This window comes from Mustelus asterias, chromosome 18, assembly GCF_964213995.1.
Source record: "Mustelus asterias chromosome 18, sMusAst1.hap1.1, whole genome shotgun sequence".
NCBI lineage: Eukaryota > Metazoa > Chordata > Chondrichthyes > Carcharhiniformes > Triakidae > Mustelus > Mustelus asterias.
This window is the reverse complement of record NC_135818.1, coordinates 54,942,302-54,968,979: the sequence shown is the minus strand read 5'-3', so window position 1 is coordinate 54,968,979 and position 26,678 is coordinate 54,942,302. Positions and strand designations below refer to the sequence as shown.

The 26,678-nt window shown below is 43.0% G+C and overlaps 1 protein-coding gene across 1 annotated transcript in view; it reads left to right on the top strand.

The window, feature by feature from the left end:
- The first annotated feature begins 7,392 nt into the window (after positions 1–7,392).
- adss1 (adenylosuccinate synthase 1) overlaps positions 7,393–26,678 on the top strand; it is a 51,058-nt gene continuing 31,772 nt past the window's right edge. Inside the window, exons 1-3 of the mRNA XM_078233979.1 lie at positions 7,393–7,631; positions 22,753–22,855; positions 24,571–24,633. Coding sequence (XP_078090105.1) covers positions 7,458–7,631; positions 22,753–22,855; positions 24,571–24,633 — 340 coding nt within the window. The 5' untranslated portion in view covers positions 7,393–7,457. The remainder of the gene's footprint in view (positions 7,632–22,752; positions 22,856–24,570; positions 24,634–26,678) is intronic.

Below are 26,678 nucleotides of genomic sequence, written 5' to 3'. Positions count from 1 at the left end.
AAATATCTCATTATCATTGGCGTGGATGTTTAAATTTACACAGATAGTCTGTGTCCCAATCTCACTTAGCTCTCTGCAATCACAGCCAGGGGAGCTTTCCTACTGAGTCCCTTTTTATGCAACAAAATTAATTAATTTTAAAAGAATTGTCTGATAAAGTAACTTTTATTTTTATTTGATAGTTGCTGAAGAAGTATGGCGCAAAATGCAAGATGACTCTGTCAAACTAGCGAACTTATTATCCACACTCAAATCCATTTGTAGAATTTACTGTATGTTAACCATAAAGCTTTGCAATGAATGGATTTAGCAATATAACCCTTCAAGTTGTAATAATTCAGGTGTTTTGTAAATCCTGTATAAAATTGTACTCAATTTTTTTCAATATTTTCTAACATAGATCACACAGGGGCTGTCAATTCCGGGTAACTGCATACCTTAAATGCAAGGCAAGTAATAAAATGTACATCAGTATGTACCAGAATAATATACTAATTGCATATGATCCATAGAATCCCTACAGTGCAGAAGGAGGCCATTCGGCCCATCGAGTCTGCACCGACCACAATCCCGCCCAGCCCCTATTCCCGTAACTCCACATATTTACCTTGCTAATCCCCCTGACACTTAGCATGGCCAATCAACCTAACCTGCACACTTTTGGATTGTGCTAACAATTGCAAACCTTACTGCATCGCTTTTTAAAAAAAATTCCTTTCTGCACATTCCAATTGTTTATTCAAGAACATTACCTCAACGTTACTATCTGTTGTCATAAAGTTCTCACAGATTTTGGTCCCCAACACAATTGTTTCTTGACAATTTACTTGACCATGTGAACCTGGCAGCTTCTCAAGAGGAGAGGCTGGGGATTTACAAGCCTTAATACATCAATCTGCCTCAATCAAGTAGTCTGTAATTTACCTCAAGAGTTTGCCTTCTCTTAAATCACTATCTCATTAGAGTGGCCTGAAGCGAATTCCAAGGTGGTGCGGAGGTGTGTGAATGAAAGGAGTGGTACTGAGAGTAGCAATTGGGATTCAATAGAGTCTAAAGCACATTCTTACTCCTTCAGGTTTCACCTTTTTCATATTTACCTTTGTAGGTATCATAGAACCCCGAATCTGAAGAACAATCCTCTCAATAGCAGCCACTATTCTGACACAGGTGTGATGTTAGTGTACCTTTAAGAAAGATTTTTGTTTAAATCATGATTTCTATAGTTCTCACAGTTTCAGTGGTTTCTTAGCTCACCGCTTCAGTGATGTCATTGTTGCCGACTTGACTGGAATTGTCTTTTAATTGCTACTTAAGTGGCTTAATTGGGGTTGTTTGTGTTTACTCTGGGATTAGTTTTACAATCCTGCATTGTTAGGAGAAAAGGTCATGTGTTTTTGGACAGTTTTTTTTCCTTTCCAGTGAGTTTAAGGTTTCAGTTCTGAGAGTTCTGAGGCTGCAGTTTAGTTTTAGCAGGGGCATCAAGCAAGGAAGAAGCTGAAGTCTCTCTCTCTGTCTCCCTGTTCTAGTTGGAAATTCTGCTGGTTATCTCAAGGCAACATTTTGCCTTCTGGAAGGAAAGTGCAGACTTCGAAAAGACTCAATTCCAGTCAAGTGAGATTTTAATCTATGCTGTGTTAAACCCGTGAAAAGGGTTTTGTCTATGAGGGGTTTTGGTTTGTTGGAACTGCTTTAATATTCAATTAAGGGTTAATACATTATTGTGGTTGTTTTCTTTCTGTTTTTTCTGTTTGTAATTGATAAAAGGTATTGCTAATTTTCTTTCTATACATGTTAACTATATTCTTAAATAAACTTTGTTTGATAAAAGCTCTGTAGTGGGTTGTTGAATCATTCCTGAAGTGAAACACATCATGCTCATCCTAGCCAAATTCAAAATGCAAACTTTATGATTCGCGCGGTCTCCATAAATTACTTTGGAGTTTCTAAGCTGACCTATAACACAGGTGACATTAAACACCCCACCGTCATAACATATTGCATATCCCAAATCTGTCATTATTCATACAGAAGATAAGTCAATTATGTAAATTAGTGGCTTCAATTGCTCCTTCCAGTGATCCAGTTCCCTGCTATCTTTTACACACTGCCCTGCATTGCTGGTATGGCAGCAAAACCTGCCCATATAAGAATGGAATTCCTTTGTGACATTGCCGGAGACTAAAAGGAACTTCTGTTCCTCCAGGCTTCACAAACGTACCTTTTGTCGATATAACAGAAGCCCTAGTCTGAATGCATCCCTCTCTCCAGCAGCCTGTGTCCTATCTGTGCCCAACCTATTAAAAGTCCTGTTTATGCATGCATTTTCTTTAACAGTCTCATTTACTTCCTATCAGCTCCATTTTTGTCATGCCTCTTCTGACATGCTACTTCCATCATGCCTGTCTGTCATGTTTATTTGCCACAACTAAATGTTAAACTAAAACGGAGGGAGAGGGTTAATGAGGGGCAATTTATAAATTAAAAGTAAAAGTCAAGGCCATGGGACCATGTGGGTGCGGTGAGCTCAGATGTCTAGAATATGATGCAGAATGGCATCAGTTCAATTACTGTACCAGCTGTGGCAGGTCATAGGGGCCATTTGGCAGTTTTAAAATAAACAATTTTAGTGTAACTTGACAATTTTGTAGTCTATGTATTGAATCACAGTAAATTAACATGGTCAAGACGCTATTTTGAATTAATCCAGGAGACATTTTAAAAACTAACCGGTTACTGCATGAGTGGAAACCAGCTAGGAATGGTTGCACAAGTACTGGGGGTCACAATTGTGGGACACTTTTTTACCCAGAGGGTGAGTGATGGCCTGGAATGCGCTGCCTGGGAGGATGGTGGAGGCGGGATGCCTCACATCCTTTAAAAAGTACCTGGATGAGTACTTGGCACGCCATAACATTCAAGGCTATGGGCCAAGTGCTGGCAAGTGGGATTAGGTGGACAGGTCAGGGTCTTTCATGTGCCGGTGTAGGCTCGATGGGCCGAAGGGCCTCTTTTGCACTGTAGTATTCTGTGATTTTGTGATTTAGTTGAAGAATAAATAATTAACTAATAGATGTATTGGTAAAGGTTGGACATCTGTAACAGAAAGTCTGTAATGTTTTCTAGTAACACATAATTAACACACGGTTTTAATTTTAAATGTATTAACTGTAAATTATGAGAAGTCTGCACGTTGTAAAATGATAGTTGTTGAGCCATTCTCTAAACTCTGTGTGACATATGGACCAGAGGGTTATCATCACTTCACGCCTTCGCTTGGTCACCCCAGGAAGTCATGAGAACTCTGTTTAGTTATTGTTAAGCTTTTTCCTTTTACTGTTAATTAAGACTTTGCCTTCTATACTTATAACTTGTTCCCTCTCTATCTTTTCATTGTCAATAAACCTTTCGAATTTACCATCGTAAGTGTTCGGCCTTGCCTGATTGTTATGTCTCGAGTGAATCGAATAATTTATCAGGTAATTCACAATCGGGGATTTCTTGCAAATGAGTTGAACCCCGTAAATTATCAGCAACAGGTCTGCTTGCTTGCCTTGCCCCTTGCTTGATGGGGAGTGGCCTCCCGCAAGCTATACATAAAAATAATTGTCTCTCTAATGGGGAGAGATGCCTATGGTCCTTGTGGACTATGGCTAATTACCTTACCTTGTTACCTATGGGGCATATGTTACCTTAGGAGCGATTCGGGTAAAGATAAGCAGAGTTTGATACGAAAAGACATGGATACTAATTGTGCATCAGTGAATCAGGGAAAAAGGTGAACAGTTAAAATTAAAGTCACTTTATCTGAATGCACAAAACATTCATAACATGATAGACAAATTAATTGCACAAATAGAAACAAATGGGTTTATCTAATAGCCATGATTTAAATCCACTCAAAACTCATTCATGATACAGATAGAAAATTAGACCCTTGGTCTGCAACGTGACCAAGGCTGGGAATTAAACATATGAAAAGACAAACAAAATGGAAAAGAGGAGGGGGTTGCCCTGATAATAAAGGATGACACAGAACCATAGAGTAAAGGAATAGTTACTGCATAAAAGATCAACTGACTGCTGTGTCCATGCTGGTTCTCTGTAAGAGCTACTCAACTAGTCCCTCTCCCCTGCTATGTAGCCCTGCAATTTCATTTCATATTATCCAATTCCCTTTCAAAAGCCATGATTGAATCTGCCTCCACCACATCTCCTGATCCTAAACACTCGCTGCGTAAAATGTTCTTCCTCATGTTACCACTGCTACTTGCGCCAATCATCTTAAATCAGTGTCCTTTGCTTATCAATTCTTCCGCCAATGGGGACAATTTATACCTACCTACTTTGTCTAGATCTCTCATAATTTTAAAAGTCTCAATTAAATCACCTTTCATTCATCTCTTCCCTAAAGGGAAAACCAGCAGAGAGATTCCCCCTTGATTCCCATAGACCCCAGTTTTCCTAAAGCTCCTTGATGCCACAATCAGTCACATGCAGCCATGATGTCAAGGCCCGTCACTCTCACCTCCCCTCTGGAGTTCAGCTCTTTTGTCTATGTTTGTACTAAGGCTGTAATGAGGTCAGGAGCTGAGTTGCCCTGGCATAACCCAAATTGAGCATCAGTGAGCAAGTTATTGCTAAACAAATGCTGCTTGATAGCACTGTTGATTACCTCTTCCATCACCTTGCTGATGATCGAGAGTAGACTGAAAGGGCGTTTATTGGCCAGGTTGGATTTGTCCTGCTTTTTGTTTACAGGACATATCTGGGCAATTTTCCACAATGCTGGGTAAAGCCAATGTTGTAGTTTGTTTGAATAGCTTGGCTAGGGGTGCAGCAAGTTCAGGAGCACACATCTTCTATTTTCAGGGTCCAGTGCTTTTAGCTGTGCCTTGCTATCACATAGAGTGAATTGAATTGGCTGAAGATGTGATGCTGGGGACCTCTGGAGGTGGCCAAGATGGCTCAGATATTTGTGGAGCCTCATCCTCCAGTGAATTGTTTAATTGTCCATCACCAATGACAGCTAGATAGCTAGATGTGGCACAACCGGGTGGCATGGTGGCACAGTGGTTGGCACTGTTGTCTCACAGTGCCAGGGATCCGGGTTCAATTCCCAACTTGGGTCACTGTCTGTCTGGAGTTTGCACATTTTCCCCTTGTCTGCGTGGGTTTCTTCCGGGTGTTCCAGTTTCCTCCCATAGTCCAAAGATGTGCAGGTTAGATGGATTGGCCATGCTAAATTGCCTCTTAATGTCAGGATGACTAGCTAGGGTAAATGCATGGGGTTATGGGGATAGGGCCTGGGTAGGATTGTGGTCAGTGCAGACTCGATGGGCCAAATGCCCTTCTTTTGCACTGTAGGATTCTATGATTCTATAACTAGAATATCCATTTTTAAAGAAACTCCTTCATTCTACAGGTCAATAAAAGTGTCAATCATGCAGATCATTTTAAGTATCAAAAGCAGAAATTGAAAACTATTGAAGGAGGCTTGCATGCTATCCTGGCTAAGACACTGCTCTTGCATTTTGCTACATATATCCACAAACATCCACTCCCTCCACCACCAACACTCAGTAGCAGCAGTGTGTATTATCTACAAGATGCACTGCAAAAATTCACCAAAGATCCTTAGACAGCACCTTCCAAACCCATGACCACTTCCATCTAGAAGGACAAGGGCAACAGATGCCACAGAACACCACCACCTGCAAGTTCCCCTCCAAGCCACTCACCATCCTGACTTGGAAATATATCGCCGTTCCTTCGCAGTCGCTGGGTCAAAATCCTGGAATTTCCTCCCTAACGGCATTGTGGGTCAACCCACAGCACGTCGACTGCAGAGATTCAAGAAAGCAGCTCACCACCACCTTCTCAAGGGCAACTAGGGGTGGGCAATAAATGTTGGCCAGCCAGCGACGCCCATGTCCCACAATTGAATAATAAACAAAAAAACATATTCCTCCATGAGAGAGGCCAATCTTTCATGATGGGAGTTCAAATGGTTGAACCCCCAAGACAATGTGGAACTCAAGATGGTGATAGACTCCTCCTACTGTTCTCCAAAAGGTCCACATTCCCGCTCTAGAGGATCATCGTGACTTTCCTCCCTCCTCCGAGGGAGGCTGTGTGCTGATGTCTCTGATTCTGACACGTCTTCCTGCACTCTGGTGCTGTGTGCTTCATCCTGTGTCAGGGTCAGGAGTACAGTGCGGGCTTGCAACCTGAACCAACCCGCACTCTTAAAAGACACTCCTCAAAAATTGGAAACCCCCGGAGCAGGGTCCGAAATCCTGGAATGGGGACCTGACTGCCATTTTAAAAACAGCTCCCAGGTGGACTGGACAAAAAAAACCCAGCCAGCTAGCTCTGTTTCTCTCCCCAGAAATGCTCCCTGACCAGCTGGCTGAGTGTTTGCAGCAAGACCAGAAAATGCTGGAAAATCTCAACAGGTCTGATAGCATCTGGAGAGAGAATAGAGCTAATGACCAGAATCCTCCGGCTGTTTATGCCCCGCTGCCCCTGCGAGAGAGAACGGAGAATTTGGCGCTCAGCCAAATCTCCATTCGCGGCAGCAGGATAGGAGAATCCTGCTGGTGTGAATGGCCAGGGAATCCTGCCCCATGTTTTGAGTGTGGATGACTCTCTCTGTTCTCTCTCCACAGATGATGTTAGACCTGCTGGGATTTTCAGCAGGAATGTTTTGTTTTTGTTTCATCACGCAAACCAACCAGCCTCCCATCCGTTGACACTGTCTACACTTCCCGCTGCCTCAGGAAAGCAGCCAGCATAATTAAGGACCCCACGCACCCCAGGCATTCTCACTTCCACTTTCTTCCGTCGGTAAAAAGATACAAAACTCTGAAAATTTTCATAGAATCCGACAGTGTGGAAGGCGGCCATTCGGCCCATCAAGTCTGCATCAACCACAATCCCACCCAGGGTCTATCCCCACAACCCCATGCATTTACCCTAGCTAGTCCCCCTGACACTAAGGGGCAATTTAGCATGGACAATCCACCCAACCCGCACATCTTTGGGAGTGTGGGAGGAAACCGGAGCACCCGGAGGAAACCCACGCAGACAATGACCCAAGCCAGGAATCGAACCCGGACCCTGGCGCTGTGAGGCAGCAGTGCCATTCGCCGTGCCACCCAAGTTCTGAGTGTTTGGGGTTGGCAGCATCCAAACCAACCCACACTGTGGATTCAGAGTGATCCCTGCCCAGGTGGTACCCAGTAACCACCCAGTCCCAGCAAGCAGACACCATCCACCCTCCAGCCCCATCCCCAGCCAGCAAATCCCCCGCCCCCTCCCCCTCCCCCTCCCCCTCAACCCTTCAGCCCATCCAGGGAAGGGAGGGAGGAGGCGGGGCGTGCGCGCGCTGGCGGCGGGGTTGCGCGCGGTGCTGGCGGTGGCGCGGGCAGTGCGCGCGGGACGGGGCAGAAGCAGCAATGAGCGAGTCGGGCCGGCGGAGCAGCGAGCGCAGGAATTACAGCGGCTGCAAACGGCCTCGGAACGGGGGCAATAAGGTGGCGGTGGTCCTCGGCGCCCAGTGGGGGGATGAGGGCAAGGGCAAGGTGGTCGACCTGCTGGCCACCGATGCTGACATTGTGTGCAGGTGCCAGGTAAGGCCAGCTCCCAGAGCCACAGGTCAGTCAGTGCGGCACTGAGAGGGGACACATCGCCTTCCCTGCAGCAAGTCACCCCACCCTGGGAGAGAACCTACTCTCCAAACTTTGTCTGAAAGTTTATAACTTTTTCCTCACATACAGTCTGATTTTGAAACCTGTGACAGCAGCCTGTCACCCAGTCCTGCAAATGAAATGCTACTTTTTTAAAAAAATCATAACTAAAAATAGACCTGTATTTTGTTTAGTTTAAAAACTAGCCTCTGATTTAAGCAAGGTCGAGCGTCCTCTGACGCAGTTGTAACTGATAGTTAAGGCAGGGGTTTTAACAGTTCTGTGAGCCAGCATATGCTGTACTGGAATAAATATCAGGCTGACTCGAGCATGCACTTTCTTTCAAACTGTTGAGACAATTTTAGTTTTGATTATACAGATATGAACTTGATGATGAAGTTGTAACTAAAGTGCATGTCAGTAAGATGAATGAACATTTTTTTCCCCCCCCAAGTGCAGAGTCATTGAAAGATACATTCCTGTTCGAAGGAGGTAATTTTAGCCCAAATTAATTCACCTATACAGAAAAAAATCTAGTCACCCCATGCATCTGTCTCTTAAACAAGTACAGGACGGCACGGTGGTTAGCACTGCTCTCTCTCAGCGCCAGGGACCTGGGTTCGATTCCCGGCTTGGGTCACTGTCTGTGCAGAGTCTGCATCTTCTTTCTCCCTGGGTCTGTGTGGGTTTCACAGTAGCTAGCACTGCTGCCTCACAGCACTAGGGACCGAGCTTCAATTCCTGGCTTGGGTCACTGTCTATGCGGAGTTTGCATGTTCTCCCCGTGTCTGCGTGGGTGTCCTCCGGATACTCCAGTTTTCTCCCACAGTCCAAAAGACCTGCTGGTTAGGTGCATTGACCATGCTAAATTCTCCCTCAGTGCACCTGAACAGGTGCCAGAGTGTGGCGACTAGGGGATTTTCACAGTAACTTCATCGCAGTGTTAATGTAAGCCTATTTAAAGTTTAGTTATTAGTGTCACAAGTAGGCTTACATTAATACTTCAATGAAGCTACTGTGAAAATCCCCTATTTAGAATAATCCTGTCGTGCAGAAGGAGGCCATTCAGCCCATTGAGTCTGCAATGACCACAATCCCAGGCCCTATCCCCATAACCCCATGCATTCACCTTAGTTAGTCCCCTAACATTAAAGGGCAATCCACCTAACCCTAACACATCTTTGGACTGTGTGAGGAAACCAGAGCACCCAGAAGAAACCCACGCAGACACGGGGAGAATGTGCAAACTCCACACAGACAGTGACCCAAGCTGGGAATCGAAGCTGGGTCCCTGGGTGCCGTGAAGCATCAGTGCTAACCACTGTGCCGCCATGCTGCCCCTATTTGTGACACTAATAAACTTTAAAAGAATGTTATCCAACCCAGAAATTTATGTCAGGTTTTGCACATTACTGGGAGACTTCCTTCAATTTTCCTTTTGTTTGTTTGAACATAATTCTTAAAATAGGAATGGATTTCTGTCACCCCAAAGCCTTAGCTGCAGAACAAATGGTATCACCACTTTGCCATTGACAGAAATCACTGGTTACTGGTACAAGTTCGTATTTTGTCAAATATTGATGCAGTATCAGTGAGCAGAAAGCTGATAAATCCACAACAGCTTTAAAACATTTACAATATCACCTTTTCCATGTTTCGATAAAGGAAATGTTGCTTTAAATGGAAATGTTTTGGCTGCAAAATATTTTACATCTTATATTTTGTTCAAGTTGTTGCCTGTAGAGAATCCTTAACTAAACAGCTGTGTTTACGTGATACAGTAAAAAGTCTCACAACACCAGGTTAAAGTCCAACAGGTTTATTTGGAATCACAAACACCTGACGAAGGAGCAGCGCTCCGAAAGCTCATGATTCCAAATAAACCTATTGGACTTTAACCTGGTGTTGTGAGACTTCTTACTGTGCTCACCCCAGTCCAACACCGGCACCTCCACATCGTGTTTGCATGATGACATTCAATGGAGAGGAGCAGCAATTAACTTTCAGAAAATGGACTTGTATGAACAGTGGAGTTCAGTATCAGTGTGTATATTCAGCAGTTGAATTGCCTGCACTCAGGCTGTCCCTTTGTTCATGGGTCTGGCATGAGAGCTACCATTTGAAAATGCTTGAATAGACTTGCAGCTAAAAAGTATACCAATCTCTCTTTCTAGGGTTCCTGACTGTGACTCTGATATAGAGCATTTGGTTGTGTCATTTGAGAGCCTTTATTCCTTAGCCTGGTTGTGAATATCTTCACATTTGACATATCACTTGGACTAAGTGTAGTGTGTCTAGCAGGTCATGGAGAAGTGAAACTCTGCGTTAGAGAGCTCTGCCCTTCATTGTTTTTATCAGAACAATTCAAAAAGAAACAATGATGAAAGTCGACATTTCTAACTGGAACCAGCATAGCAGCCAGCTGCCAGTGACACCAGCTACAAGCAGGTGCTAACCAGCTCTCCTGAGAATCTGGCTTCCTGAGAATAAAGATTAGAGTCCAGAAAAGCAATTAGGTACTGGACTAAGGGAAAAATTGACTAAGATTGGCAAGCAGCACATTGTAGGGATTAGAGATTATCTAATGTCATCAACAAAGTGTCAAGATAATGCAGTAAAGGATAATCTTAAAGGGAAAATGTTTTGTCAAACCATGATCTGTGATCAAACCAACTGGCCAATGTCATATTCTTTATAACTAGCACACACACACGTTAAAAACATTTATTTTAAAAGTGATGAATTATCTTTTATTGAGCAAATGCAATGTCCTTAAGCCAAGCAGTTTCTTCCAGTCCTGCTGTGTTGATTGTGGATAGGCCTCCACTGAGTCTGTGGATTAGATACTCTTCTATGATGTGGTGCACGATTTGCTCTCACTTGCAGGCACAAAGGGAGCCGGCGCTAATGCCACATCTGTAAAAGATGGCCAAGCAGGAGCTGTGGCCGGTCCTGAACCTGTTGAGGGTGGACCACTATTTCCTTGGAAGGTTGAAACCAGGCAGCTGTTGGGTTGGGTTTGAGAACAGCTATTTGTTTGTCGTGTCCGATCATTCCCATTCATTTGTCCAGGTGGAGTTTGCGGTGAAGTCCTGTGTGGGAGGGTTTTTCCAAATCGGCCTTGGTGATGGGAGTCATACTTTGGGTGGGCTGATTAGATCAGCAAGAAGTGGCAAGTGGGAAGAACTGTGAACTTTTTCTATCGTTTTGTGGATTGTTGCAAGGCTTGCCTGAAGAAGCTAATGACTAAATTCCAAAGAAAGCTTCCACAGAGGTCTGAACAATCCCCATCCACCACTCTCCTCCGTCTGGCTGAACTGGTTGTCTCATTCAACAATCTCTCCTTTAACTCGTCTCACTTCCTCCAAATAAAACATGTGGCTATGGGCATCCACATGCTCCCAGTTATGCCTGCCTCTTTATGGGTTATGTGGAGCATTCCCTGTTCCAATCCTACTCCGGCCCCCTCCCACAACTCCTTTATCGGTACATTGACAACTATTTTGGTGCCACTTTGTGCTCTCGTCTGGACCTTGAGAAATTTATTAATTTTGCTTCCAATTTCACCCCTCTATCACCTTCACATGGTCCAACTCTGACACTTCTCTTCCCTTGACCCCTCTGTCTCCATTTCTGGAGATAACCTGTCCATCAGTATCCATTGCAAGCCCACCGACTCCCACAACTACCTTGACTGCAGCTCTTCACACCCCACATCCTGTAAGGACTCCATCCCATTCTCTCAGTCCCTTCACCTACGCCACATCTGTTCTGATGATGCCACTTTCCAAACCAGTGCTGCTGATATGTCTTCCTTCTTCCTCAATCGTAGTTTTTCATCCGGGCCACTGCTCTCACCCCCTCCTCTCCGTCCCAGAACTAGGATAGAGTCTCCCTTGTCCTCACTTTTCACTCCACCAGTCTCTGCATTCAAAAGATCATTCTCCACCATTTCTGTCAACTCTAGCATGATGCCACCACTCAACGCATCTTCCTCTCACTCCCCTGTCAACATTCCACAGCGACTGTTCCCTCCAGGACACCCTGGTTCACTACTCCATCACACCCAACACCTCACCCCCCTGCCCACGGCATTTTCCTATGTAATCGTAGAAGGTGCAACACCTGCCCCTTTACCTCCTCCCTGCTCACTGCCCAGGTCCTAAACACCCCTTTCAGGTGAAGCAGCGCTTCACATGCATCCCCTTCAATCTGGTCTATTGCATTCACTGCTCCCAATGCGGTCTACTCTACATCAGAGAGACCAAACGCAGACTGGGTGACCATTTTGATGAACACCTTCAGTTTGTCCGCAAGAAGGACCCAGACCTTCCTGTTGCTTACCACTTCAGCACACCACCCTGCTCTCCTGCCCACATATCCGTCCTTAGCCTTTTGCAATGTTCTAGCGAACCCCAATGCAAACTGGGGGAACAGCACCTCCGATTGGGTACTTTACAGCCTTCTGGACTGAACATTGAGTTAAACAACTTCAGAGCATTAACTCTCCCCTCCACCTTCACCCCATTTCCATTTATTTTATTTCATTTTGTTTTCTCTTTTCATCTCTTGTGCCATTTTATCCTTTTTTCTCTCTTCCATTTTTCCACTTCTCCATTCCCGATTCCCACTCTCATTCTTGCCCCCCCTCCCACCACCTTCAGGCCAACTGCCTTAACCATCTGTACCTCAATTCTGCCATTCACACATTCTGAACTTTTAATCGACACTTTAAGCACCTCCCTCAGCCGACTTTATCCTCACTTACATTCCCTTTGTCCTTTTACAGCCCCCCATCCCCACCCCCACCCACCATCATATTGTAAATCTTTTCTGATTTTTTTTGCCCTTAGCTCTGACAAAGGGTCATCCAGACTTGAAACATTGGCTCTATTCTGCCTCCACAGATGCTGTCAGACCTGCTGAGATCTTCCAACATTTTCTGTTTTTGTTTCAGATTCCAGCATCCACAGTATTTTGCTTTTATCTAAAGAAAGCTGAATGCGAAGAGCCCACACAAGGAATCCTAGTCAAAGTCCCAAAGCCGAAAGTGAAGAATTAATTAGTTGTCTATGGAATGTTTTTCTATTTGTTTTCATTGGTCGAGCAGCATTGTCTCTGAGGGAAGGGTATTTTTCAGTAAACTTCAGACATAATAGCCAACTGCATTTTCGTCAAATTTGTGATCCTTTCTGAAATGTCCGAACTTTAATTTAAATTTCTACTTGAACTTGACCTTAAAACTTCTATGTTGCCCAGACCAGTGTTTGCACTATTTCTAAAGTGGTTAGGTTAGCAGTTCGTTAAACATGCACAACAGTTAACCCATTATAGGGCGACACGGTGGCATAGGGTTAGCACTGCTGTCGGCCTCGGGTCACTATCTGTGTGGAGTTTGCACATTCTCCCCGTGTCTGTGTGGGTTTCCTCCAGGTGCTCTGTTTTCCTGCCACAGTCCAAAGGTGTGCGGGTTAGGTGGATTGGCCATGCTAAATTGCCCCTTAGTGTCAGGGGGATTAGCAGGTAAATACATGGGGTTACGGGGATAGTGTCTGGGTGGGATTGTTGCCGGGTTAATGAGCCGAATGGCCTCCTTCTGCACTGTAGGGTTTCTATGATTATTAGATTTTATGATAATTATATGGCATATGATCTTGAATAAGCGCCCACATTATTATTTTTTCTCTGATTTCAACATTATTGAAAGAAGAGTCACAGGATGATCTTGAGATAGAAAACTTGTTAAAGAGCTCAGAATTGGGGCATTGCTGCCCCAATGTTCAAGCTGCAATGTTCAAGCCCTACCACTGGGCAGCTGAAACAGCTACCTAAAACAAAAATAAAATACTGCAGATGCTGGAAATCTGAAATAAAATCAAGAACTGCTGGAGAAGCTCAGCAGGTCTCGCAGCATCTGTGGAGAGAGAAACAGAGTTAATGTTTCAATTCAGCATGACTTGTCTTCAGCAGCAGTGTCTGAGGATGAGTTATACAGATTTGAAATGTTATCTCCGTTTGTCTCTCCACAGATTTTGCCAGTGTCGGCAATATAGGAAAGCAAGTACATGGGTGAAAAATGAACAGAATTTAGTGTAGTTACGGTAGGCTCCTAATTAGCATGTTAAGGGGCCTTAACTATCTTAGATATCTACTTGGGATGAGAGAACAATTGGATTTGAAGGAAACCAAGAGATAACATAGTATTTTGCCATGGATTGGATATTGATCATTACATTAAAACTTGTAGCACAGAGGTTAGCACTGGCTTGGGTCACTGTCTGTGTGGAGTCTTGGGTTAGACCCCGGCTTGGGTCACTGTCTGTGTGGAGTTTGCACATTCTCCTCGTGTCTGCGTGGGTTTCCTCCCACAGTCCAAAGATGTGCGGGTTAGGTCGATTGGCCAAGCTAAAATTGCGCCTTAGTGTCCTGAGATGCGTAGGTTAGAGGGATTAGCAGGTAAATATGTAGGGATATGGGGGTAGGGACTGGGTGGGATTGTGGTCGGTGCAGACTCGATGGGTTCAATGGCCTCTTTCTGCACTGTAGGGTTTCTATGATTCTATGATTAGGTCACTCAATGCAAATATGAAAGAATTACATCGCTGTTACTGTCTGTTAATACATGTGTTGTACTTAGATTATAGGGCAGCGTGGTGGTACAATGGCTAGCACTGCTGCCTCACAGCGCCAGGAACCCAGGTTCGATTCCGGCCTTGGGTGACAGTGTGGAGTTTGCATGTTCTCCCAATATCTGCATGGGTTTCCTCCCACAGTCCAAAGATGCACAAGTTAGATGGATTGGCCATGCTAACTGCATAGAGCTATGTGGATAAGAGGGAGGGGGGAGGGTCTGGGTGGGATGCTCTTTCGGAGAGTCAGTGCAGACTCGATGGGCCGGATGGCCTCTTTCTGCACTGTAGGGATTCTCTGGTTTTATGATTGGTGTATTGATGCAGGTGTTGATTCTTGGGCATTTTAACACGACAGATTGTAAATGTAAATGCATATATTCCAGCAGTTGTAGTTGTGGGTTTGGAAAGTATATTGTGCTCACTATTAAAAAGTCAACCTTTCTTTCATTTGGAAGGGGGAATGGGTCTGTTAAATTTATCACAATGACAAGAGTGAATTATGGGCTAATTGTTCACGATCTCAATTGAACCAATCATTCATTTTGCATCTGTACGCATTGAGTGCTTCTTTAATATTTTCACATCAGTCACCTTACCAGCCAATCAATGACTTTAAAGTTGATAAGCTAGTCTATAACCTCCTGAACTGGTGTTAAGGTAACTAGTCTCATATGGTCTCTCTAATCTTTTTGTTTTATACCAGTTTCTTACCGATTTTATCTATTGCCCTTTAAAGAAGAAAACCTACTATCCTTACCCGGTCTGGCCTATATGCCACCCCAGTGTCCTCTGGTTGGCTCTTGGTTACCCTCTGAAGTGCCTGGAATTCCATTGAGTTGCATCAAACCTCTGTCTCCAGTCCAAGATGTCAGCCCTCTGCCACCTTCCGAGGGCAACTGGAGTTGAGCAGTAAATGCAAACTTTGTCAGTGCCACTCACATTCAGACAATTAAAACAATTTTGTATTTTACACCATCTGTTTTATACAATCCTCCAATCCCATTGTAATGATGACTCTCATGTACCCTGCTGTAACTTTCACGTTGTTTTGCTTCGATATATAAATTTTTTCTAGAGATAGACCTTAGCACACCAGGGAAGTGCACTTTACATAGTAACATTTTCAGTCAAGAGAAAGGCTTGGTCCATGTGCCTGCTTAACCACGTGATTCCCTTAGCACATTCCTATTAACCCAGAATCTCATTTATTAATTCCTCTCGATTGACTATTTTTGTCTTGTTTCTTGTTCCACCGCCTCTGCTGGTAATCTGTTCCATATAGTTACCACTCTGTTGATAGAACTGTTCTTTTTAGTTAATAATATAACAAATTTTTCACGATGGTTTACTCTGGTAATATTTTGCAATTATATAGCACCTTAATATATGAAATGCTCACGCAATAAATTAGGTTGAAAGGTGAAGAGTAACTTTATTTGCGATAATTTACCAGCTGATTAGCTATAGGAGAATGAGAAGATAAATATAACTAGCACCTCAGCAACCTTTATTATAACAAAATGATTTCCAGTACTACAGGCAAATTATTTAAGGCTACAAAAAACAACTATGTAGAAATTGATCTGCATTATTAAGTGGTTCATAAATTGTGCTAAAATGCCAATGTTTTCCTTTCCAGTACATAAAGTTATAAATTATGTGGCAACAGTTCAAGTGAAATACATGCTTATGGCTTTAAAAGAGCTGCGGAACCTTTGCTTTCATTTGAGAGGGCAGATAGGGCCTCGGTTCAATGTCTTATTGGAAAGACAACAACGCTGACAGTGCAGCACTCCCCCATTACTGCACTGGAGTGCCAGCTATGTCTTACAAGTGGGACTAGAACGCACTTTTTTAATTGAGAGGTGAGAGTGCGAGCACAGAGCAAAGATAAATTTGTTTTGCTTAGTGAAGAATATATCCAGCACCTGTTTCGTACAGCAATGCACTGCAAATTGACTGCTGTCACTTATGTTGTCCGTTGCAACCTGAAATAGCAACATTCAGGTCGGCTGCAATCTTCAGAGCCGTAGACAAAGAACTCTTTGACCTCGTGCAGGGCTGTGGCAGGCAGGTGGTCTTCTGGCCGTTTTCTGGAGCTGGGAGCTGGTTTTTATACCCCTGATGACATCCCAAAAACCCCCACAATAGGATTGGTTTACAGGTTATCAAAACATCAAATTCAAATCCGATAGGCTGCTGCCATTCAAATGCCTATTTCAAACTGATTGGTTAAACATCAAAAACATGTTCTGATTCAAATGCCATGGTCTCTCTAAAGTAATGAAGTTGCTGCTTCATTAAATGGAAATAAAGGGTGGGATTTTCCAGCCAAGCTCGCCCCAAGGCCAGAAAGTCCCACCCGAGGTCAACGGACCTTTGCATGGTCCGTGCATGGTCTGTGTCCCGCCCGCTACAATTCCTGTGGCAATTGCAATTCTGTGGCGACTGACAATTCCTGGAATTGTCCTAATTGATCAAATAACTGCACAATATATGATCTCAGCAGAGGAGCCAGAAATGGGCCTAAAATCTGCACCCAGTTTAAAACAGATATACAGAGACATACCTGGGATGTATTTGAAAATTTATTTAAATAACCTTGTTGTCACCTCCTTCACAGCCAAGGATTTGTGGGTAACTTTTAGAATAATCAATTACCACACTCAAATTTAATCCATTTGCAAAACTCCATATTTAGGCCCAAAAATCCTAATTTACAAATATTTGTTGGGCTTCTGCTGTCTTGGGCGACTAAACTTTGCTTCAGTCACTGTTGAGGCCTGTACAATTCCAGAGTATTTAAATCATAATACAAAATTTACAGGTTTTGTGCTGATTTTATGTCAGGAAAAATAGGGGTCCAAGAGTTGAATTTAATATATAAAATGTTCGGTTATGGCTTTGGGAATAGTACAAGTGTCTGTTTCTTATTTTATTCATTGGATTGTTTCTTTCATGGTCCTTGTATGAAAATCAGATATGTTTGTACACATACGCAGCACCATATTCCTGTTTATCTGGGCAATGTATCCAGCCCAGCCCTCCCTTGTGGAATAGCTAAAGGTCAGATTGGAGTCGCAAGAAAGAACATGAGAAGGTCAGTTAAATGTTTCAGTTGTTGGCAGTCATACAAGAGCTAATGTCAAGTCACCAATCACATCTGACGTTTCAAAATATCTTTGCATGTTGAAGGTTTTTAAAAAAACTAATTCAGAAACCCAAGCATGTTATTTTAGAAGTAGAAAAATCTGCAATACTGTCCGCATTTTTTTGTGACTCGTTGTACATCCCAGGAACAAATGTTAGAAAAAGTCAGATCAAGTGAAACAACACAGCTTGCTATTAGGGAAGGATATTCCTAAGCCAGTTTGTGTTTCCTGGAATTAATTAACAAGATGTACTGAAATGTAAATCAGTTTAGCACGTCTCACCAAGAGTGCAACTATATATAATATGTGTATATATAATATATATGTTTTAGAATTATCGGCATTGCCATAATGTACAGATTTTAAGTACTAAAGCCTGCTTCCTCGCTCAGCCAGGCAGCACTGGTTTGCGCTGCTTAGTAATATCGCAGCAATGGTATAACTATTGTTAGTCAAGTGTATGATATACAGATAAGAAATAATTTGGTGCATGTTACACAGAGAAGTGAACAAAGAAACCAGAGAGCTGTTCAAGTATGCTTTCTTATTCACAATACCTTAGAAACCTGGACTTTATTAAATAACATTTTTTGCATGATAATCTATCTAGTCTATAATAAAAACATTAAGTGGCAATAAAACAACATGCAGGGGTTGATTTTAATCCGGAGGGAAAATAAACTTGCAAATATATTCAGGACCACCAGATGTCTCAAAGTGCTTTACAGCCAGTGAAGTACTTATGAAATGTTGTCACTGTTGCTATGTTGGAAACACAGCAGCCAGTTTGCACTCAGCAAACTCTCACATACAGCAATGTAATAATGATGTTGTGATGTTGATTGAGGGATAAATATTGGCTAGGATACCAGGAATAACTCCCCTGCTCTTCTTCAAAATAACGTTATGGGATCTTTTACACCCACATGCATAGGCAGATGGGGCCTTAGTTTAACATCTTATCTGAAAGATGGTACCTCAGACAGTGCAATACTCCCTCACTACTGCACTGGAGTGTCAACCTTAATTTCTGTGCTCAAGCCCTGGAATGGAACCGCGAATCTTAAGATGTAACACCTTTAATCACAGTTGTGACTCAGAGGCGAGACTGAGCCAGAGTTCAAACCAATGTAGGGAACTCTACAAAAGCCCCAGGCTATTTTAACGCCTGTGTATTATCTGAATAAAGTACGTCCGTCTACGGCCTAAACGTGACAAAAGTGACATCGGTAAGGTAAGGATGCCAGAGACTTGAAGGACCAATGCCAGCATAAAGCTGTGTGGGAGAGACACAACTAGAAAAGCTAAGGACTCTTTGAGGAATTTGGAGAAGCACTCCTTCTCCTGATTCACAAGAATATATTACATTATCAAACTTACCTTGGCTTCTTTTGGCCAGTCAGTAATCCCTGCCTTGTCCCCACCAATAGTTGGTCTGTCTGAGCCTCCCAAATCCAGGTTAAAATTCTGATGTTGTTGGCATCCTTGTGATGGGAATCTTGAATACAAGGTAGACCCTGCCTTCCAGAGGCGGGTGGCCCTTCTTTGCTTGTTCTCTGGTAAGTGCCAAGGGGAATGTTACGAAGGGGAGGTTGATCTCCTCTCTGAGAACTAACACTCAACCACTCAAAGAGAAGTACCTCCTTTCATAATCTGTTAGAGTTTGTGAGAAGAGGGATTATCTGCCCTTCAATAGTTTTTAGTGGCCAAATCGAAATAACCACCTGAGACTCTTTGTAAAATCAACAAGTAACATTTTATTTTTATCTAACTAACAGTAAACAGGTTAACTAAGCTATTAACAAATCGAATAAACATTATTCTAATGGAATACTGTTTAGATAATTACAATTCCCACTTATTAGCAAAAAAGAAAATAGAATTTTAGTCACACTCAAAGTGCAATCAGGTTTATCATCTTCTGGATTCTTCTTTGCTAATTTCTTCTGTTTTCAGTATATTCTGTTGATATCTTTACAATTGAGATGAGGCTTTCTTTTAAGACATAAATGTGGCTGTTACTCTGTTAGAGAGTTGCTCTCTGTGGTGTGTCTCTGTCTAGCTGTAATCTGTGGCAGGCAGGTGGTCTTCTGGCCGTTTTCTGGAGCTGGTTTTATACCCCTGATGACATCCCAAAAACCCTCACAATAGGATTGGTTTACAGGTTATCAAAACATCAAATTCAAATCCGATAGGCTGCTGCCATTCAAATGCCTATTTCAAACTGATTGGAAAGTCTCTTGCCAAGGCAACCCTGCTGTTTTTGCCTCTGATACATTGTTTCAATCATTGTTTCAGTCTGTGTACTTGCACCTAATTCTTTTAACTCTCCACGCAAAGCAAACTACCTTTTTTTTAAACAGACAATGCTATTTTACAACTCTTAGCATTTTTACAATTTTTTATGAGTTTACAAACACTAACTTTAAACAGGGACGAGGACACTATTTTGTGATACCACTCCGATCTGTGACTTGTTAGAAAATAAATGTTTCTAAATTGAATTTTATCTCCAAATTCTTTAAGTGTAAACATAGGTGGATTGGTCACGGTACATTGACCAAGTGTCAGGGGATTAGTAGGGTAAATGTCTGGGGTGACGGGGATAGGGCCTGGGTGGGATTGTGGTCGGTGCAGACTCAATGGGCTGAATGACCTCCTTCTGCACTGTAGGGATTCTGTGTATGATTCTATGTATGTTGGATGTTATGTCACACCCTCACCCTTCTCAAGTCGTCTGGTCGTTCGCACCTTGGGAGCCCCACCTGTTGTATCACCAGTTGGCCGTGTTTATAACTCTCCAGTTAAATTCCCAAGCTCAGCTGTGCAACTGTAGGGAGTTGCTAATTGAGGACCTGCCAGTTCCTTAAGGGCAGAACTAAAATCTAAGTACCCTGGATTCTGGACTTGCTCACAAGTCTGTCACAGGCTTGCTTTCGTTCAGTGCTGGCAGAAGTGTGGAGACAGGTGTCCCTGCCTTTCTTTCAACTCTGGCAAGAATCGAAGAAAGAGGGGGAAAAAATGTAAAAGTCTTTTAAAAATTCAAAGAACGAAAACGTTCTACAGCTGAAGAAAGAGGAACAGATTAGAAAAACAACTAGTTAACAAGATAATGCGCAGTGACTATTATAATACAAAAGTATTATAACTAAGCTATTTTAATTGCTTTTTTTTATTTGGAATGCATTAAAGGAAACCTTGGCATTTAAAATCTTGAAGACCATCAGAATTAAAAGGAGAATTACAGATGCAGTACATATGATTTACTTAGTAAATATTATCAGGAATAAAGTAAAAATCTCATTTAATTTAATTGAAAAGCTACTTGGAGCTCCAGTGGAATTATTCCATACTGATGACATTGTTTCAAATTGTAAGATGGCTTTCTTTTCAATATTTCTGTAAGTCCACTTGAAAATATTGTATTAATGTACACCTTTACAAATATGTAACACTTGTCAAAGGTGCTCTGTAAATCATCAGAAAAATTCTTTCAAAATTCCTCAGGGAATATCTTCTGTATGTGGCCTAAATATTCCCAGAATTCCCAATTTTTAAATTGGGAATTCTGGGAATCCCATTCAGTATGAAGATCAGTGATGAACGAAACGCTGCTGATTTTATCCCAACCAATCCAATAGGACAAGTTCAGGTTGAATGCCTGGTTTACATTCCTCCCATTGTCATCTTTGTTTGAGTTCTGGAATGCTGCTAATCTGAACTGCCATATTGCTGAAAAGTTACCAGTATTAGGGAGTCAATCTGTCTAAGGATTAAACCTTGGATAGAATGGCCAAGCGGGGAGGGAGCACTCCTAGGGTCGTGGGGGTGGTAGGCGCCCAATGTGGAAAAGGGGTCATTGAGGTAAGTGCCACCCCTCAAAATTGAGGCTGGCAGCAAGTGGCCCTTAAATGACCAATAATTGGGGGGTGAGGGCCAGCGGGTGACCCTAGTATTCAACTGATGACCCCCCCCCCAATTAAAGGTATAGACCAGGTCGACAGTGGGTGGGAGGGTGGCGGGAAGCCCACCTGAGGAATTTTATGTAACCCGTGCCTGCAAACTGGCCGGTGGGAGATTGTAAAATTCTGCCCACCTGAATTGCTTTTCGTTTGGTTAAGTATCTTTGTCGTTTAGCAAATTATTATTCAAGCTACTGGATAACCCTGACTGCACATCCAATATCTATTAAGGACTTGCACACTCAGCATTTAATTTCATCATTTTGTAGACAGTAAATTTCTTTGTACATAACTCATTTGATGTTTCAGCAAGAGAGGGTTAATTCATTTGTTCAGTGGGTTGTATCGCGGGTGAGTGAAGTGAAGTGCAAACTGGTTACTGCCAGCTGGCAGTTTGTTGAACGAGCTTGGGCACCATTCAGTCCGAGATCCAAAACTGGACAGTAAAATGCCAGACCATTATTGATGAGAAGTTAAGTTAGGGTGGCACAGTGGATAGCACTGCTGCCTCATAGCGCCAGGGACTCGGGTTCAATTCCGGCCTCAGGTCACTGTCTGTATGGAGTTTGCACGTTCTCGTGTCTGCGTGGGTTTCCTCCGGGTGCTCCAGTTTCCTCCCACAGTCCAAAGATGTGCAGGTTAGGTTTATTGGCCATGTTAAATTGACCCTAGTGTCACGGGGATTAGCAGGGTAAATGTGTGGGGTTATGGGAATAGGGCCTGGGTGAGATTGTGGTCGGTACAGACTTGATGGGCCGAATGGCCTCCTTCTGTACTGTCGGGATTCTTTGGTATTAAAGACTTAATTTTAAAACCAATATTGATAACAGTTTTGTTAATCGAAGATACTGAGAAATGTGGGGAAAGGCGGGTATATGGAATTAGATCATAAATCAGCCATGGTCTGTTGAATGGTGGAACAGGTTAAAGGGGTAAAATGGCCTACCATTGTTCTTATGTTCAATATTCTATATTTATTTACATTCTCCTCTTCCTCTCCATAGCTGTTGATTTTCCATCTCTACCTCTCTCCAAGGAAGGTCTCTTAAAAAATCTATTCATGGTGTAGCAGTTGAAATTGGGAACTCTTTTTGCAAGAGCTGTAGACATCAACTCTTCCCGATAATTCAATGCAACGCCTTCTTCACTAACAGCGGCTTTTAAAATGACAATTTTCTGAATAATTATCTTTTTATTCACATTCTCTGTATATGTATTATTTTCAGGTTACAGATTTACTAATATTTTCCAAGTAATGCTATTTATTTTGAAATGTTTTGCGACAAGCACTAATTTGCAATTCCACATGTCTTGATAGGGTGGAAACAATGCTGGCCACACAGTTGTCGCAGATGGAAAAGAATATGATTTTCACCTCTTTCCAAGTGGCATTATTAACCCAAAAGCCATTTCTTTTATTGGTAAGTAAACCAACTTGAATGAAATATTTGAGGAAAGAAATAATGGATATACATATCAAGGTAAACAGGTCAGAAGGATGCTAGGGGTGATTCGCCCAAAAGATTCTAAGTGTGGAATTCGCGTGAGAACTGGAGCCAATCCCGCTGTTTTTCTCAGCGAGAGTTTCAAAAGGACCTCCCACACTCTGAGCACCGCAGAGTGCGTCAACGTGAATCATGTTAAAAATCACTGAGCCTGTTCCTGCTGGAGGGAGCCACTGCGCATGTGCCAATCTGTCAGCGCTGAGATTGGCCCCGTACTGCCAGCCTCCTGATTGCTGGCCAGCTCAATAACTGGCCTGCTCTCCAACCCTGCCACAGCCCGATCACTGGCCCCCTGAACATGTCCAGGCCAGCCTCAACTGTCTCCAGCCCGCCTCAATGTACCCACACCCGCACAGTCCCGATTTCCCCCCCCCCCCACCCCCCCCAACAGGCTGACCCCTCCACCCCAATATCCAGCCTTAGGCCTGCCTCCCTCTATCATTGATCCCAAAATGCAAAGTGGCAGCGGGCCCCAACCCCTTGTCACTGCCCGATGCCTGGTGTGCAGTGCCAAGGGGCCAAGGCTGGCGCTGGCACTGCCAACATGGCAATACTCAGGGGCACCGACCCCCGACCTTCTGAGGGTCTCGATTGCCCCCCCCCCCTTCACTCAAGTGGGGAGCTATACTAAATCCCGCTGGAGTGAACCATTCCTAGCGCGGCAGAAATTTCAGGCCCCCTAATGATATTTAAAATATACTTAAATAAGAATTTAAATAAATTATGCAGCTCCGTGCCGATTTCTGGCCTCCGCTCGAGTCTCCTGGCCCGCTGCGCTACAAAAACAGCAGAGCGAGCTGGGAGAATCACCACCGCCCCCCCCCCTTATTGTTTATCCTTGTTGTTGATGTAATTCATATCACCATCCTCAGGCTGGGGGAGAATAATCAGTTATGGTTCCCGTCCTTGTGATTATTCAGCAATTTCTAGTGAAACGGTGAATCAAGAAAACATGGTCAGGCTCGTTTACAATATCTTCTCCTACGGTGGAATAGTTGCTGTGCGCATCGGATGTGAGGAATGATCACGAGCATGAGAATCCCAAAGGGGATCTGTCTTCTGTGGTACAATATTTGCTCACATATCACTAAATACTGGAGATAAAAGATCAGTGGAATTGGAGAAAAGAGCAAAAGAAAAACATCTGTGTACTTTGACTATACTTGAGCATTATTGTGGTTAAAATCACCTGTTACCCATTGATGAGAGCCACTTAACTAGACATAGCTGGGCCCAAGAGTGCCCGAATGACAACGATGAAGATAATTTGTTGCAATAAAATCTGAGTGCCAGATTTCAGCCCCGCTGGGACCTGCACGGACATTAATACCGCACAGTTTTACTGCTGATCAGTGCGTTGAATTCTTCAATTCATTGCAGCAATCAATCAAACAGAAAGGTGCCGGTAAAATTGTTGGATGTCACAGGCAGAGTGGGTGAAACTTGTTTCCTTCATAACTCGAGAGACCTTAACAGTAAGTATTGCAAGAAACTTCTGATTGGGATGTTAATTTGTAGTGAGGGATGGAGGCAAGGATGCATTGTTGCTAACCCGAACTTTGATTTTTTAAAAAATGTTATAACTACTATTAATTATCTATATCTTAATGCATACTGTTTACCTTCTTTAGGAAATGGCGTTGTAATACATTTGCCTGGCTTGTTTGAAGAAGCTGATAAAAATGAAAAGAAAGGTATGCTGGTTCAGTTTATGAATATTGTATTTTTTAATGAGACTTTCATTGAAATTAGTACATAACATTTGTATTTTTCCTCCTCCTCCCCATACATCTTGTGCTTCTGTCCCTTACTTATCCCAGCCAAAAAAAGTGAGGCAACATATCCCCAGGTAAATGGCTTGATTATTCTCTAACCTGGCAATATGGGATTTTGTAAGAGCAGTCTAAGTTGACTGGAATGATATGGCACAGAAAAAAACTTGTGCCTGCGTTAGATTTTTTATAAGACCAGTTAGAAATACACCTCTACCCTTTCCCAATGCCCTGCAAAACTTTCAAGTATTTGTCCAAGTTCCTTCTGAAGGTTGCTATTTGAATCTGTTTCCACCTCCTTTCAGGCATTGCATTCCAGATCGTAACTAACAGTCTTATTTAGTTTGTCAAAAATTCTTCATGATTTTGAATATCTCTGGTGGGTGTGTCCAGAACCAGGGGTCACAGTCTGAGGATTCAGGGTAGACCATTGAGGATGGAGATGAGGAGACATTTCTTCACCCAGAGTGGTGAGCCTGTGGAATTCATTACCACAGGAAGTAGTTGCCAAAACATTGAATGTATTCAAGAGGCGGCGAGATATAGCACTTGGGGAGAATGGGATCAAAGGTTATGGGGAGAAAGCAGGATTAGGCTATTGAGTTGGACGATCAGCCATGATCGCGATGAATGGCGGAACAGGCTCGTAGGTCCAAATGGCCTCCTCCTGCTCCTATCTCCTATGTTTCTATGAAAAGTCTCTGAACCATCTCTGCTCTGAGGATGATACAAGTTTTCAGTTTCCCCACATAATTGGAACCCTTCCAGTAAATCTCTTCTGCACCTTCCCCAAGACCTTGATATTCTTGGTATCCAAAATTGGACTCAGTACCCCAGCTATGGCCAAACCATTTTACAAATCGGTTACAGTGGATTAGCAAAACCTCTTTACCTTTAATGACTCTAATATAAAGACCAATCATTTTTTAAACAAACTGAAAACTTGTATGTGTCTACTATTGTGTGGAAATATTGGGAATCATAATGTCGATTTGCAACATAACTGAATGAGACAGGCTCAATGGACCAACTGGTGTTATGAATATATATCTTAACTTGTCCATTATTTTTGTAGATTTATACTGGTCATAAATTTCACTAAGACCAACTTGCATTCCTTGCCCTACTCAAATGGTTTATTATGAATTAGCGTTTTCAATTTATCTTTTAGATACCACTCGCTGGGGGTGATTTTCATCTTCAGGTGTGAAAAGAAATCTAATCTAATTTTGCATTGCTTCAAAGGACCATAGGAAATAGGAGCAGTAAGCCAATCAGCCCTTTGAGCCCACTTCATCATTCAGTGAGATTATGGCTGATCTACTGCAACACCATTTTCCTGCACTGTCCCCATATCCCTGGATGTTTTAAATATATCGAAACCTATCAATCTCTGATGCATACTGTGATTTACATTATCACTGCTCTTTGGTGGCCTGTAAATAACTCCCAATATTTTCTGCTTCTACATCTTAATCTTTAGAACTAAGGTCATCTCTCATTTAATGCTGACTCTTGTGACGATACCATCATTGAGAAATGAAAATTGTGGCCATGTTTTAGTGACCCCCCCTTGATCGCAAGTACAAATCCCATAGCGACTGCTAAATCTCGCAAGCGGCAAAGAACGGGATTTGCGCTGGTGAGATCACAGCTTGAGATCTTCCCCATTGGTGATGTGATCAGTTTCACGCCTAATTTTCATAAATTTCAACATATTAACATATACTTGCCAGCCTTGACACCGTAACGTCCACCCATAACTTACCTTCCCACCCAGTCAGCGTAACATCACGCCAGCATCAATCACTACTGGCTTTGGAAAACTGACCACGCCATGGGCACGGAGGTAAGTATAGCCCCAGGTGGTGAGGGCCATAGCACTGTCCCTTGGTGCCTCCACCCTGGCAGGCCTCAGTGCCAACCTAGCAACCTGGTGGGCCCAGGGTGTACCTGTTCTTGTACAG